At 27.9% G+C, this 17,224-nt stretch overlaps 2 protein-coding genes across 2 annotated transcripts in view; both read right to left on the bottom strand.

Annotated features, from left to right (window-relative positions):
* Nucleotides 1-1,111: 1,111 nt before the first annotated feature.
* LOC113556951 (SCAN domain-containing protein 3-like) lies at nucleotides 1,112-2,600 on the bottom strand. The gene is made up of 4 exons (XM_026962198.1): nucleotides 2,240-2,600; nucleotides 1,923-2,168; nucleotides 1,539-1,757; nucleotides 1,112-1,469 (listed from the first exon to the last, which is right to left on the bottom strand). The coding sequence occupies exons 1-4, from the start codon at nucleotides 2,598-2,600 to the stop codon at nucleotides 1,189-1,191; spliced, it is 1,107 nt and encodes a 368-aa protein (XP_026817999.1). The 3' UTR covers nucleotides 1,112-1,188.
* A 10,347-nt stretch (nucleotides 2,601-12,947) lies between these two features.
* The window catches only part of LOC113558054 (cytosolic carboxypeptidase 6-like), a 70,662-nt gene continuing 66,385 nt past the window's right edge, over nucleotides 12,948-17,224 (bottom strand). The window contains exons 4-5 of the mRNA XM_028188667.1: nucleotides 15,485-15,594; nucleotides 12,948-13,605 (exon numbers count right to left, since the gene is read on the bottom strand). Of these exons, the coding sequence (XP_028044468.1) occupies nucleotides 13,169-13,605; nucleotides 15,485-15,594 (547 nt within the window). The 3' untranslated portion in view covers nucleotides 12,948-13,168. The remainder of the gene's footprint in view (nucleotides 13,606-15,484; nucleotides 15,595-17,224) is intronic.

The raw sequence follows: 17,224 nt of genomic DNA, 5'->3' as shown, positions 1-17,224 counted from the left end.
ACAGGATGAAACGATGAGTTAAATTTGAATTCAATGATGTATTGATACATCATTGTGTACGAAAAACGATACTGATTGAAAAATTTATAATATATAATATGTATATTAATATATGTTACTATGGCTATCTATATTTCTATAAAAGTAATTTATTTTACTTTTAGTATTACGGTAGGTTAATATAACTTTTGCCGTAAATATTGTATTTATTATATTATTTATATTCAGTTATTATTGCTCACAAATATTGTCTCAGTATTTTATTTTACGTTTTGTTTTATTGTCCCGTTCCTATTAATGTGTACTACCGTGCGCTGCAGTAGATATCGTTAGTGGCCTATATTTGTCACCTACCGTCTACCGATCAACACGTACTCATACGCACGCACGCACACATTACATAACACAATGATTTTAAAACTTTATTTGTTTTTATCATTTATTATAACATTGTCTTAGTTATTTTCTTATAATAATGTTCTAGTCGAACCGAACGTTGTGTGTGCGAATTTTCAAACTATTATTATTGTTATTTACTTACGAATCTTCGCATCTTTTTTTATAATAATCCGTGATCGTAAATCGTCACTTTTTACGAACAGTGTGCTAATCACCACTTGTAATATTTAATCGTGGGCGTTAATCGCCGCATCCTTCTTAGGTATTATTTGAATTGTATTATTTCCATTAGGTACTTACCTACTTAGATTCGAATAGATGTGTTATTATCATTATAAAATGTATAATATTGGCCTGGCTCGAACAGCCAGAGTTTTAATATTGTTCAAACTGTAATGGACGTTGTATTCTAATAATTATATTAGATATTAATTTTCATATTGTGTTAAACCTTTATAAGTATTGCACTATTGCGTATGTGAAATTTATTACAATATAGGTATATAGGTCTCGGGCAGTTGTAGCAATTTCACTCAACAATACCGTAAGGTATTATTTTATTTTAATATATATGTTACGGTGAAAGATGAATATTGGTGAATGTCGTCATTCTCCGGTGGATGACGTCTTTTACCAAAATGATTCGATTATATAGATAAATGATGTAAAAAACCAGATTTTAAATTCAAATGTACATCTTTCACCAGTCATTGATGTCATTTACCAAAACTAGTGGTAAATGATGATAAATCTCAAATAATACACTGATTGTTTTACTATAGGTACTATTTATAATAATGATTTATTGTGACAATTTTGGTTTCCATGACATTTTGAACTGCACAACATTTCCGCTGCATTGCAAGCACATTTTTTAGTACCACAACCAGTTTTGCAGTTGCATCGATTAAATCCTTGATGACCAGCTATTCCGTGTCCTGCGGCTTCTCTTAATGTTATTTCCCTGTCTTTAATTTTTTTCATGGCTTCATCTAGCTCTAGAAATTTTTCTTTACACGGAGAAATTTGTGCTCGTGTATATTTGTGTTTCAACACCCCATATTCTGTACCTGGTTCAAACATTCGGGTATTTATTTTATTTAAATTAAATAAAAATTATCAAATTAAAGTTGGCTTACATAATTTATACATGTCATTTTCGCATGAAATAATAACAGCAAGTAAATTACGCGGAGAACCTCGTGCTCTATCGACATCTGGTATTGGGACACGAACAGTTGTACCGACATCAAGCTTTGAAAATTTTTCGTTAGTCAATCTCAACATTTTTGACGCTTGTTTTTCAAGACAGATAACCGATTTTTGTCGTTGGTCTTTAATTTTTTCAATCCTTTTATCTGTAAATAGATGACGATTGCTATTTTATTTTTTTTTTTGTAATTTACAAACTATTATTTTATACAATATTTTATTAAATATTAAAATATTAAATATACCATTAAATATGCAGAAATATGCAAGCATTTTTACCAAATTACATATAATAAATATTTAATAATTACCTATGTCTTTAGTATTTCTTAAATCATTTTCAGTCTCCAAGTTTACTTCATTTTCAAGATCTCCAACACTGACTAAATCGTCTTCTACTGCATTAATATGATCTGAATGGTTGCTGTTATTAAATAGTTCTTCAATATCCTCTTCTGACTTAAGTTTTTCTATTTCATCGTAAGGTATCCCTACTGAAGCTAACCCTGTTCTCGCTGTACAACCAAACATCGCCTCGTATGGTGATCTTCCAATACCTATTAAAAAAATTAATTAATTAATAAAAATAAAAATTATTAAAAAAAATTGTTTTTAGTTAATAGCTTACCTGAGTTCAAAGCCCGATTTTTTTGAAATTGCACAAATTTTAATGCCATTTGCCAGTCTTTTGATTTATTATCAGTCATCCAAGAAGCCAAAATTTCTTCAACGTCCCTATTCGCGCGTTCAATTGATCCCTGGGTCTGGCTATGACGAGGCTTGCCATGCACAATTTTGATGTCTCCCCACATTTCATTTAAATTTGTTATAATAGAATTAACAAACTCACGACCATTATCCGAGTGGAGTATAGCGGGTGCACCAAATATTGTATAAATATCTATCAAATTTAAAGCGATTTCTTCGGCCCTTTTTGTCTTCAGAGGTTTTAAAATAACAAATTTCGTTAAATGATCTTGATAATTCATTATATAGCGATAATTATTATAGTTTTGAGATTGCATGTCAATCAAATCAATTTGCGCTCTTGAATTAAATGCGGAATGTAGAATTGGTTTTGTCACAAGCCCTCTTTTCGGATTTGATTGTTTTACTTGACAATTACTGCATAAACCTAAATATGCCATAACTGCCTCCGTTGTCACATTACAATATTTTGTTTTTAACACAGCCATCATCCTATTTCTACCACCATGCCCTACTGATAAATGTGCGGCATGAATTACTTCAAACAACTCGTCTACTGTGACGTAATATAAAACGTCAGATTCATTATCAACTATAGGTTTAATCAATTTTTCTTTTCCCCCAATTGACACAACATCATATTTACGTATAAGTCTTTTATTCGTTACCGTTTTTTTTAGTGTTCCAATTTTTAATTCTTTTATTTTTTGAATCTTGTTGTTGTATTCTTCAAAACTAAAATAAAATATATTGTCACCTCTCTTTTTACTGCTGACAATTTTGTCAATTGCTGCTTTAAATTTGTTCTCCATACTTTAATATTAAAATTAAATAAAACTATGACACTATAATTTAATCGAACTTTTAATATATTTTGTTCACTGGTGACACAAATTTTTACAAATAATATTATTAAACACACACTCGTCGCATATACAACTCGCTATAATATGCCCGTAGATACTAACTAATAAACTAAAAGATTATCTCATATTATTACTCGGGTTATCGACGTTATTGCTAGTTGGGATTTTCGTTTATCTATCTACTTCCGTCATGATATTTTCAACTAACGAAGCTTATTCAGCACCTACACGCTTATCGCTGATCGTTCACATCGACATAAAAATATTGAACATCATTCTCCAATTAAACTGGTGATTGACGACAATAACCGGAGAATGTCTGCATTTACAACGTTTACCAATTTTTAGGTAAATGATGTCATTTACCGGGGAATGACGTCTTTTACCTCGTTTACATCATTTACCGTAACATATACATTCGTATAATAATTTGTCGTGTCAAATAGGCAATTTACATTTACCCATTATTTTATTATTATTTCATACATTTTTAGTTTTGGGCCAACGGGGCCGTAATATTTTTAAAATCTTACGTATTATAAACATGGACAAGTTGTGAATAGGTTTATAAATTGGTAATATCTTAAAATTAATCTACATATTTTGAAAATGTTATTGGATACCTATTGTAAAATTAAAAATTTTAAGTCCCTAAAAATAATATTTTTGAATTATAACAAAATGATTAAGTATATAATTTTGTCCAAGTTTGAACTTAAAAATGTCTTTAAAATACTCGTAAGTGTTTATACGTGTAAAGGTGTTTATATAATACGAGTATACTTTTAAATTGTTTTGTTTCGATATGACCAACTTATGAGAAATCTTGTATTAACTTTTAAGCTTTATGACTGCGAAAATGTTTTTATCGACTTACAATAACAAAAACAAAAAAAAATTGCATGGATTCATCAAGACTTATATGAAGATTATACTATATCCCTGTTATTAGAAAAAAACTCGTACTTCTGGTACGGCCTACTCTACTACTCTAGAATATAATATTTTAAAGTCTGGTCACCTTGGCCATAAATACTTATAAAGCCATGAAGCTATTCAAAATCATTTATTTCGATTTTTATCTTGCAAATGTGGTATTTACTTCATGTCAATCACATTCAGAATATAAGCCATTGTTAGATATATGATACATTAAATATCAGCATTCTAGGTGCCAGTTAATATAATAGTAATGCGAAGTTCTTGTATGAATTAATCAATGGATATATCGACTTTCAAGGAATATTAAATGTTTTAATTCTTACATCCTTCATTGTTGAATTAGATTTACTTAACGCTTTTGTACTTCGACATAAAAACTAATTATACTCTGATCTCTGCAGGCGGTACCTGTAAATATAATCACGAGAGGCTCGAAAAGATTTAATTAATTTTAACTCCATTGAATATTTTTATACTTGGATTACTAAATTTTATTTGTAAATTATATTTTATTATTTTCATTAATTCTGTACTTTATATAACTTTATTATTGAAAATCACACCTGTTATTATAGGTAAAGCTGTCATTGGACATAAGCACATTTAAATATAATATATACAAATATAAATAAAATATATCAACAAAAGTATCTACATATTTATTTTTTATAATAACAAAATGCCTTCAAAAAGTCTGTAATTTAATACTTTTATCAATTTATAGAAATCAGTAAAAAAAGTCGTATAAATTATTGTTTGTCTATATATTATATTAATAGATACAATAGGTAGATAGGTAGGTATTTTATTTTCTGAAATATTTTTTCATGTTCTACTCGTAATAAAATAACAAAATATTTTCAGCGCATTACCCGTTATAGAATTACTTTTAAAATGCAGTTAAAAAGTTTAAAAGCGTAATTACATTACATTATTCATTTAAAATAAATTATTGTTAGTAAATGGCCATCATGTTACGTACCTATATAAAAGTGTAATTTTGTTAAAGTGTCAAAGTATCTAATAAATTATCTTGTTATAATTAATTATGAAAATATTTATTATTTTATAATCCACTATGTTCAAGGCTAATATTGAAGTATTCGACTGATATTTAAGAGTTAATAATAATATATTTCCACCAAAAGATAAAGATAAAAGTTTGACTATACTTACTAAAATTCTTTAAATAAACTATTATTTATGTATATATACATATAAATAATATATGAGTATACTGTTACTATAGTAATGATTATAGATAAGGGGATTTGATCACATCTGTGTTTTCTACCAAAATATACACTTTTATTGCCTTAGGTTGATAATATTATTGCTTTATTGACATACGTGCAGGAGTGATACGTTATTTCATTTACACACAGTCATGTACATGATCCACTATTTTTTTATAATCACTTACCTACTACGCGCATATTTTATACGACCCGTGTGCAATCCTAAAGTAAATTGCCTATATTAAACTCCTTAAAAATGTAATGTTATTATACCGTTATTGTAGTAGACGTGCGAATCATTTACGGATTGCACGGTAATTCTAACACCCCCCTCACAGAAAAAAGCTTAAAGCTCTGGTTGCGACCGCACTACGATAAAAATAAATGTGTAGATTAATATACATTTTTATGAACAGTGATCACCCTACAACATTACAATCATATTATATGCAAGTAGGTATCATGCGTATATTAAACAGAGCAACGAGAACAATATTTTACTGCCTCGTTCTATGAACTATACTGTTTCCGGGAAACTCGACGCGACAGGGTCCGGTACGCATTTGCGTTGTGATAAAATAATACAAATGAGTTGTTCCGTATTCGGAACGGCAAAGAAAATTCGTTGAAAATGAACAATAAAGAAAAATCTGAATAATTTGGTATGTGATTAAAATTATATAATATTACACGCTCGTTGTGAATTAGTAGCAATTATTATAACTTATAATATGTTTAAGCTATATGTTTTAATAATGCTGTAGTTGTTAAATGTAAGTGCGTGAGGTTTTAATTTGCATTTCAATGTTTTTAAAACGTATTTAATTGAAGTCGTTTTGTAACGTATTAGAGCAAAAGTTAGCCACGAAAATCACCCAAATACGCAATTTCTTTCTTTCTTTTGATTCTTATTTTATCCATACCAGCAATTGGAATATTGGACAAGTCATAGATACCGGGTTTATACTGGGTTACCACTATATCGGCAATACAGATTTATCCAAGATTGAGAATTACCAGTATAATGTGATTGTGGTACATATTAACGCAAGTGTACATTTAATAGTTAAATAACAATAATGATCTTTTTTTTTTTTGGTAAATAATTAAAATTTAACCAGAATTCGTTTTAATTTACGTGCTTTATTTTAGTCAAGTATTGATTTAGGTATTGTATTTACTACTTATCATTCGTACATGGATATTATAATATGTTAAACTTGTTTACTGGTTACACATGTTCGTATAGGTATGTAACCGTTGTGTTGTTGAATCGCATCGGTTCATGCATTAGCTAAGTACTAATAAGGTATACATAGTTTAATACTAAATTTAGTAACATTTATTTCATAAACTCATGTATTATATATTTTATATATTTAATGAGTCTTTATTGTAGCTCAATTAAACGCACCTTTTCTCAAATTATTAATATTATTAATATTATAAATATGCATAAAACACCAAACTTTTAATAACATTTAAAAATTTAATAAATAAAAAACTATAATTTATTAATTATACAATACCCAATTATTATTCGGTTGAATAGTTATAGTCCACTTCTTCTTTTACATACACTTTATAATGATCATTTATTAATGTAAGACAACGCTGACAGTGACAATTTCTTTGAACAAAAATTTATATTGTATTTCAGTACTTGAATATATAAATAAATTATAATGAATATATTTGGATCGAATTATCTAGATCAATATAGTAAATTATCATTTTATATATGATGTTTATGCTTAAATAACCTGAATTCGCGTCTGATTTGTCCTCATCAATCACTTACGTGTTTGAAGAATGATTTATTTTTCGAATAATTATTGTAATAAAGATACGCATTTATTATGTAATTTCAAGTATTTTTCGGTGAAACAAATTTAAAATTAAATTTTTATTTATTTATTCATATTTATTCTATTTATTTAAATTAATTTAAAAAATATTACCAAGCCTCACGCCCTCACTGAGAATAACTCGCGTAAATAAGGGTAGGTAAATAAATTAAGGTTTATAAATATATTATAAAACCGTTGATTTTGCGTGACTTAACAATTCGAGGACTTATAGGGTTAATTTATGTTAATATTTTAAAAGTTGAATAATTATTAAGTTCTGTTAAATATTCAAATAGTTAAGTAAGTCATAAGGTATTCGGCAGGCTATTTATACTGCTATAGTGTATAGAAAAGAATCCTGGCAGATGAGTGGGTTCTTTCGTTGTTATATCATCGCATTGTCAATTGAAAAACAATTATTATTATGTATGCATTATTAATAGTTTTGATCTACAGTAATATGATTGCAGATATTAACTTGAACAGTTGACTGTTTGTAATTTGTAAACCTATATTTTTTCCTCAATAATTTTTTTCTAAAAGTAACGTCTAAAATGTTTAAAACTATCTATCAAAATTGTTGTGATAGATTTATGATTATCAATTGAAATCGATAAAAAAAATTCCAAATCTATTAGACGCGTTAGTTTAATTGTTTTGTTTTATAAGCCATTGGGTTATAAATTTATAATTAATTTTGTTCGAGGATAGATCTGTATAAATAGATAAAAAAAAAAGATCTAGACTTATACAACTTAGGGATTTGTGATTTATTAGGTTTTTATTAATCTAATATTAACAAATAATGTATAAAAATATACAATTAATAATGGTTGTAAACACAGGAAGAACTTAGTTATATATTCATTCATTGTATATAAACTATACTTACACCGCTAATTGGGTATACTAAACTTAATTTAAATAGAAATCTACTTCCTTGGTAACTATTTTTTTTTAAAGTTAAGTTAATAAAATAATTAATTAAGTTGATATTTATGTACATGAACAAACATTACATAAGTATGATATATTTACGTGTGAATATAATGTAATTTTGTATTATATTATCTTAATATACAATATAAAAGACGAAACTTCGTTACATCATAATATTATATAAACAGTACCTTTATTAAATATTAATATTGCAATTTGCATTTAGATTAAAGTTTGTATTATCTACCTTAATAATAATAAGTCAATATATAGGAAATAATATGTTATAGCCTTATAGGATTAATTTAACAAAATATCAGTCATAATATAGCTTTATATGGCTTAAGATTTTTATACTTAAGGTTTGTGAGTATTTTAAAGGAATGGGTAGATTAGTATACAGATGTATGGATTTAGCTATTAGTTTCACTTCAGTAAATTTTATGAATAAACTATATTCTTTAAAGCATAAGATAAGATAATTTGTATAATATATCATAGCACGCTCTAGTTAATTTGATGACAAAAACATTTTATCTATTGGAATATGTAGGTACCTGCGTATGCAAAAACATAAACGGGATCCAATTATTTTCTATACGCGGTAAAAAGGGGAGGCTGCATAGGAGCTGAGTCCCAATAAAACGTTTAAGGATGAATAGAGTTCCGGGTTGTTTTAAGCCTTTAAGGTATATACTAATTGAGTCCGTATTTTAACACTAACCTAGTCCCGTTAGAGTGTTAGACTTAAAAAACTATCTTCCTTCCCATTTTTACAGACTTAAAACATTATTTCATATATATATATATATAAATTTCGTGATATAATAATGTATGGCTATAATATAGTATGAATAATTCAAATTCTACTTGTGTATAAATAAATTAATATAGGTGATGATAAAATTACATTTTTTTTTTTTTTTGGTTAAAATGTATATGTGATAAACATTGTACCTATAAAATGATGTCAACGATATAATGTAATCGTGTTTCCATATAATACATATTCTATAGTTAGTTTTATATTTTACTTGAAATAGTCCGCAGACTCAATTAATATATTTATGGTTTCCTAACCGCGAACTCAATTAGTATATTATTTTATTCCAGTACAGGTATTGGGACTCAATTAGTATACAGCGATTGGGAATGTCTTCCATGTAACTGACATTAGCGCCACACCATGACTTTGATTTGTTTTTATACTTCGTAAGATCGTATTTTCAAATTATTAAGATTCTATTTGTAATACTCAACAGTCAACATACAAGCTTTTGTTATCAAATGAGGCCACATTTTTCTACTGTAAATTATTCAGTGGTTAATTTTTCTTAAATTTTAACGTATCGGAATCAAAATTAGTATATTGATGTATTATAGCAATATTAAGTCCACGATAATAGGTTTGAAAGATAAGAGAGCTACGATGAATTGAAAATCTTAGTAATTTATTCTAATCTATCAATATTAAAAATTTATAAAAATGGTTCAGGTATAATACATATTAAATACATTTTATATTTTTGTAATTTTTTTTTTAAGGTCTGTTATTCTTAGTAATTATAAATATTTTAGTAAGTGAGATACTACTGGTTCGAATTTTGAATTATTTTGAATTTTCAATAATATTATCTACTAAATAATTTAGTAGAAAAGGGATTCTCATAATATGGAAGACAAAAGTTTGTAGTTTTGTACACCATAGGACACTATAGTACGACAAAATTGAAAATATGGCTTGTGGGTATATTAAAAATTCAAAAAATTACCATTTAAATAAATTTATTACTAAAGGAAAAAATGGGAAATATCATACTAAGTAAATCACCAAGTGTAGGTAGATAACTCGAAGAACAGTCGTATTGATCCTTAAAACTATGGAAATTAAAAATTAATAATTATAGTTGAATTGGTTGCCAAAAATGTATTTTTGAATTATCTCCTAAATCTACGATAAAATAATATAATTTAACAACTGCAGGTTCTAAAAAAGCACTATGAATTTAATTACCCAAAAATATTTAGTTTTATAAAAATAAAAATATTTGTTTTAAATGTATTATAATAAAATATTCAGTTTATATTATAATTATTGTTATTTATCATTCGTTAACCATGACCATAGAGGTCTCATGGTCTCATGTAATAAAATCGGATGACACAACTTAAAAAAAATCAAACTCAGAATTATACTTTCACGATTTCAATATTAATCAACAAATTTAATTTAATCTACTTTGTTGTATTAACATTATTTGTTTTTATATAACTTTTTATAACTTTGTATTTCACTATTAATTCATTTTTTTACTTTGTCTGTTTTATAATATTTTTATGCTAATAATAAAGTTGACGACATGTGACGCTCGCAGTCAGATTTTTTCTGATTTATATTTCTATGTTTTTGTGTTATTACTCATTATATTCAAACGTGATAATATGTGTTGAAACTTATTTTTTAAATACCATATTATTGTAAGTGTGACAAACGTATTTATAAAATAAATTATTGAAAGCCAATTATTCATAATTTAGGAGACAATTTAATGTTACATTATAGGAGAAAGATATTGATTACCATTATTTGGGAGCCAATTCAATTACTCTGATAACTATTACTGTATATATTCTGATAGTGATTAGATTTATATACACTTCAAAGATAAAGCACCACTATTTTTTGTGGCTAGATACCTAACCTTTATTATTTATTTTATTTTCATATCACAAGTAGAATTTTTGATATTCGTGACTGCGGTTCCTTACTTATTTAAAAGCCCAGGCACGTAGCTTAAAAACATTCCCAAGAGGGCCGATATTTTTTGACCTGTGTATCTTGATCTTACTCATAATTCACAGACTCACGTGGGCTTTTGTCACTCTCCCCCCACCCGGACATCCACATTCCACGGGATTATTATAAGAATCAAGTAGAAATACAAACATTTTAGTTTCGAGGGTGTTAAAGTTTGTCCCGTCAAAGAAAAAAATGACACATACAATGTGTATTTTTGGTACATAATCAAACATAATTATTATAATTGTTTTTAATCATAAAGTATATTAGTTATGTATTATTGATATTTATTAATATTTAAACTTAAAACAATGAGTAATGATATATTATATTTATACTATATCCTACAAGCTTTAAGGTACTAGGACACAAAGTACAACATAAAAAAAATATTAATTAAATAACGATACATTTTTTTTTTCAACATATATGGTTTGTATTTCGTCTAAATTTAGATTTGGAATTGGTAATGTATTTTTATTTGTACGCCATTCATAAAACATTAATTTTAATGTATAAAGTACTTAATATTTAATATTAATATGTTTCATTGCATGTTTATTACTGTTTATAAATATATATATATATATTTTATTCACGTTGACTATGGATAATTGGAATTACGTATTCGTATTTCATAACAATTTTTCTCGTTGGGTAACAAATATTACTGTAAGGTAGTTTTAAAATTTTGAAGAACATGAATAAGTACCTATCATTTAGATTCTAGGTCCATCGATGAGACTATTATTGTTTCTCAAATGGTTAATTTAATTAGCATAACTTTATCACCCATTAAAAAATTTAGGCAATATTTTTCGTAGGATTTGTCCTTTCACGTTAGATCTCTTATTTTTATAACAAATTTTTTTTCAAAACTTTATACTTACATACATAATTGAGTGTTATTCTTGAATTCACTATTTCATTAGAAACGATATAAACCACAACGAAAATCTAAATTTAACCCTTTTATAAAAAGGTCAGGAGATAGGTAAAATAAAAATATATAAATAAAACAAATGTTGCTTGTATACTTATATTGTTAAATTAACAAAGTATTAAAAATTGTATCTTATGAAAAAAATGTATTTTGGCTTTTATTTATGCTAACTATAAATATGTAGGTAAAACATTTAATAAATAAGTATAAGTATAAGTATTTATTAAGTTTAAAGATTGAAATATAATTATTACACAATTCGGATAATTTTTTTTTTTTACCTATTTCAACATTTCGTAAGAAAATAAGCAATTGCCCGTAACTGGAGTGATGATGGTAATAATAATAATAATAATATATTATATGTTTATTTATTTAGTAAATTTAATACTTTTCACATGTGGTTAAAATATAATAACTAATACAAATAAAAAGATTTGAAACTCCAACGTAGTCTTCACGATATGGATACATTTCATGAAGTGGACGTTCATTTTTTGAAAATATTGAAGTGTGTATGTGTGTCATATACAATAAATTATAATCAAAAGGAACCGCGAGAATTTATGACTGAGGAGATATCATTGCAAATTACAATCATTATTGATATACAAAAAAAAAAAAAAATGGATATTATAATATTACATTTAAGTCAGAAGCGGATCCAACATTACTGTAGATCGAGGTGAGTTATGAAACTACTAGCAACATTAAAATATAAAATAATCGTAACGTTTGAATGTTTGACAATGATTTGCAAAATATTAAATTTGCATTTTTAAATTGTAACCAAGTCTTTATTATTACATGAATTAATCTTAATTGTTTTTATAGGTTATACATTTTTTATTTATTTAAATATCGCGTACAGTTAATTAGTTTTTATAACTATTATATAATATGTATGACTGTACGGAAAAATGCTGAAAATATTGAAAAAAGAAACAGTTAAATTTAATACAACTCAATCAAAACTAATAATGCACTTATATAAAAAAATAAGACTACTACTACTCCCTTCCCCACCCACCATTCAGAGATGTCCTGCAAGATTGTAGAGGTATCACGAATCGCGATCTAAGTGCGTCCTTAAAAAGAAAAACGCTCAAGTGGAAACGCCAGTGGAAATTCGGTAAGGACGTTTGAAATAAATCCCTCTCCAACCATTGTCCCGTAGGATCCGACATTGCAGATTTAGGTATCTATATAAACATATAACATCACTACACGAGTGTATGACATTGTATGATATTACATAGCGATCCGCCACATCAGAACTTGAGCAACGCGCCCGTGTCTCGTATGATGTCGTTGACGTTTATGATTGAAAACGTGTGTGGGGCGGTGACGTTCTCGCGGTCCGCAGCGTTCGATGACCGCCGGTTGTCAACGGCTTTCGAAGGGTCCACAAAGCGCATGTTCCGCCTGTTGGCGTTCGCCCTGTTCGGGTCGTCGGACGGGCGCCCCGAGCAGTCCACCAGAGCACTGCGAAACGTATCTTTGATGTCCACCCGCTTCAACGCTAGCGATTTTTTTTTAATTTTCCTCTTGAATGACGGGTGTGTCTCGCGCTGCCGGTACAACACGGTTTTCCGTTTCCTATCCCGTTTCTTGACGCACTTGACAGCCACGTCCTGCGGCGTCAGCACGCCGGTCGATTTGAAGTAGTCGGAACACGCGAGCACCACGCACCGGCCGATGGTGTAAACTGTTACACAATTCGTATATGTAAGGAAAGTGCACGAAACCCCTTTGTTTGGTCGTCTTAAATCATTAGATGCAATAATGGTTTTTTTTTTCTAACTATAGATACTTCATTGTGGTATTATAGTGGATGGTAGATTGCCGTTGTTCAATATTGTGCGACGCATGTACATGTTTAATATGTAATTTATTTGCTATGTGCAATGTGCATAGTGCTATATATAGTAGTGTACAATAATAAGCAATTTTTTTGTGGGGGGGGGCTGTCTCAAATAGTACCGACAGTTTTGAAATTTTGTTCTTATATCAATATCAGTAACAATTATATGTAATATTATATGTGTACATTAGGCTCAAATTAAAAAGCCAGTTTCGGGCACGGGGGGAGGGGTCAAAGTTGTTCATTATGGTTTAATATTCATGATAATAAGATAAGACAATAGGCAACTGAAAAAATTGAGTTTAACACACACACACACATATATATAGGCATACAGAAAATAACATCTATAATAATATACAAAACCGTGTGCCGTGAAAAAATAACTTATAAATTATTAACTAAAACAAATTATAAAACATGCCACAGTAAACTGAACGCTGAAGTACAAAATTTCGAGTTGTACCGCATACTTATACCAACTTCCTAGTTCGCCTTATCCGTGGCATCGTCATCCTTGGCTGACAAAGCCACAGCTACTCTCTCTCTCTCTCTCTCTCTCTCTCTCTCTCTCTCTCGCAACAGCGGTAGCGGTATTCGTTGAAATTCTCGAAACTTTACAAAATGAACGCAATGTTTGTACACTCAACTTCTGATAGGTTTACTCCTGTTTAATCAATCTGGCCTATATTGAGAACATTTTGGTGTTAAACAATCCGACCGATCTGCACGAATCGAACTATATGATATTATATATAATATATAGACCATACCTAACCGCTATGCTATAAATGATGTGTCGAGTGATGGGTAACTAATGAATATGTTAAAAATCACTTTTCGTATAAAATGATATAATATGACTGAATTCAGATTTAAATTTAAATTATTTCAAAATGTACTGATAAAAATTTTATACTCGTAATGTTATGTAATTTATTAAATACATTGGTACAGTTTGATGTGAGTTGGTAAAAAATAAAGATAGGAATTTAAAATGTTAACATCATAAGTTATTAGATTAATAATATTTTAGTAAAGTTAGGATAACTTTTTTCCAAAACTTACTATAATTATTTTGGTTGTACAACTATGTGTTTTATAGGTATACGTATTAGAGTATATTTTCTGTATTAAATCATTGCTTATAATTGATTTAATTAGTTTATACACTGGATATATATGTATATTGATGTTTGGTAAAGCATATAATTTGTCTATATTTAAAAAAAATATGTTCATTAAATTAATTTAATTTATATAATAGACAAAAACATTTTAATTACTGGGAAATAATTCGTTAGAATTTTGAATTAGGTAATTAAATAAAATGTTTTAAAATAATTATCTATTAAATAATTTAAAGGATAGTTATCATTATAAATACTGAAGTGTGTATCACCATTCACCACAGGATACTTTTAATTACCTAGTACAAAAGTTAATTTCAAAAATTTTGAAAGTAAGTCTGTAAGTATATTTAAAAATTCCAAAAATCAGAATCTGATTAAAATATGTATTATTAAAGAAAAAAATATGAGTGATCATGCTTGTGAATCACCCAAAGTCCTGACCCTGTGTATAATGTAATATGGGCACTATACTTGTACATATATAAGTTTATATATGTAATATATGCCCGCAGAATTTTCCCGTAAACAGCACTCCTATAGATATTATATTGTGATCACGAAACACACCCCAAAGCAAGTACAAAGGATACACGAATCTTCAGTGAACGGAATCATGGTTTTTGGAGAAACACTGAAGCCGTACTGCGACACGAACAACGTATAACAATTGACTTTCTCCTTCAACGATTGACACAAAAACCTGAAACATAAAGTTCACAGTCTAACAATGTATTTTATATAGGTATAATATTATGACTATGGTGACTGATCTGTGGCTTATAAATTGTAGTTATTGTAAAATGTCTGCATTTTGTTGTTGTACTTACGATATATTTTACTATATTTTCCTGTATTACACTCCATACACATTTTTTATTTTTATGAATATGATTGAATAATTTTACACGGACGAGTAAAAATGTTTGTATAGTGTGTATTGTTGATATAATATATATCATATACACTAAAAGTATATGTTTTTGATAAACAGTTCATACAATTTAATTTATAATCATTTTTAATCGCCCTTACCACGGTTTTTAAATAAAAAATATGTACTACACGCTATAAATAGTTACTCTATCTGCCTTACATTACGTTTTTATTTTGTCACTCTACCTAAGTACTGCGCCGTAAATAAATATATGCATTTTTTAAAACATTTTAAACATACGCATTCCACCAGTGATAATGTGTAATTAAATGTTAACTATATATGTGTTAATTTCGATATTATTTTTGATGGTTTTCAATATTTTAATACGATACATTGCATTTATTTCATACAACACCATAATAAATACATAATGTTATATCACGATAATGATTCAACTGTTCTTGCTGCGATGTAATTTTAGCTTAATTGCTATTAATCTAAAAATTAAAAATGAACTATAACAATCGTCATTGCGCCGTGGTAGACGCAGAATGTCATTTGTAACTTTTATACTGAAGAAAATTAAAATTGACGTGTTGATCCTTTTGGTTTATTGCCAAAACTGATTTTAAGGGAGCAAATAATGTATAGATAGTAGAAATAATCATAGCTAATAAAATAATACATAACATGCATACTAATGCAGTACACTGATAGAGTTTCAACTGCATGGTCGGGTGTAGTGAATACCCTCCACAAAACGCCTAAGAATCTATTATGACACGAGGTTATTAGTACATAATTGAAAATGATAAATGTTTCACAGCACAAATGTCACCCTGTACGCCAGGTAAAGAACGCAGTTTATTTTTGGTCATCGGCCTTAAGAGTTGGACAATAGATGTTTTCTTTTGAATTCATAGTTTCAATTGAATTAAGATGAAAAGTAAAATGCACTTGAGTTAAGTTTTTCAAGGTATGGGTACAACAAATTGCTGTTGTATGACATAATAATAGTATGTATGAATGTATATATATAATCTTTAGTTAGTAACATGTATAGGGTAATTTTAGTCCTTAGTATGAAAATTATTTTTTTTTTAGGGTTATGTTAACGCCTGACCCCCATGCGCAAGACGGAAATTTTGAATTCAACAGAACCAACCTTGTGTTTTCAGTATTAATATCAAAATGGATTGACCTATAATACCGTACTTAAAAATAAAACTATCGTCTGTATTTTTATGTTGAAGTAATTTATATATTTTTAACTATTAATACTTTTTTAATTTTTATGATGTATACGAAAAATATTTACAATTTAAAAATTCTTGTATCTTGATTTATAATGTAAACATCGTAAAAATCAACACATATTGTTCTTAATTTTAATTCTGATAACAGTTCAGTTCACTTTAATACTAAAGCTAACAACACAGGATAAGGTTGAATC

The sequence above is a fragment of the Rhopalosiphum maidis genome, chromosome 3 (assembly GCF_003676215.2).
Source record: "Rhopalosiphum maidis isolate BTI-1 chromosome 3, ASM367621v3, whole genome shotgun sequence".
Lineage (NCBI taxonomy): Eukaryota > Metazoa > Arthropoda > Insecta > Hemiptera > Aphididae > Rhopalosiphum > Rhopalosiphum maidis.
This window is presented reverse-complemented; position numbering and strand designations above follow the sequence as displayed.

Coding starts and splice junctions, on each gene's coding strand:
- LOC113556951 (XM_026962198.1), bottom strand. CDS start 2,600: ATGAATTATCAAGATCATTTAACGAAATTTGTTATTTTAAAACCTCTG. Junction 1,758..1,922: donor AAGAAATACTAAAGACATAG/GTAATTATTAAA, acceptor ATCTATTTACAG/ATAAAAGGATTGAAAAAATT. Junction 1,470..1,538: donor AAATGACATGTATAAATTAT/GTAAGCCAACTT, acceptor TGTTTGAACCAG/GTACAGAATATGGGGTGTTG.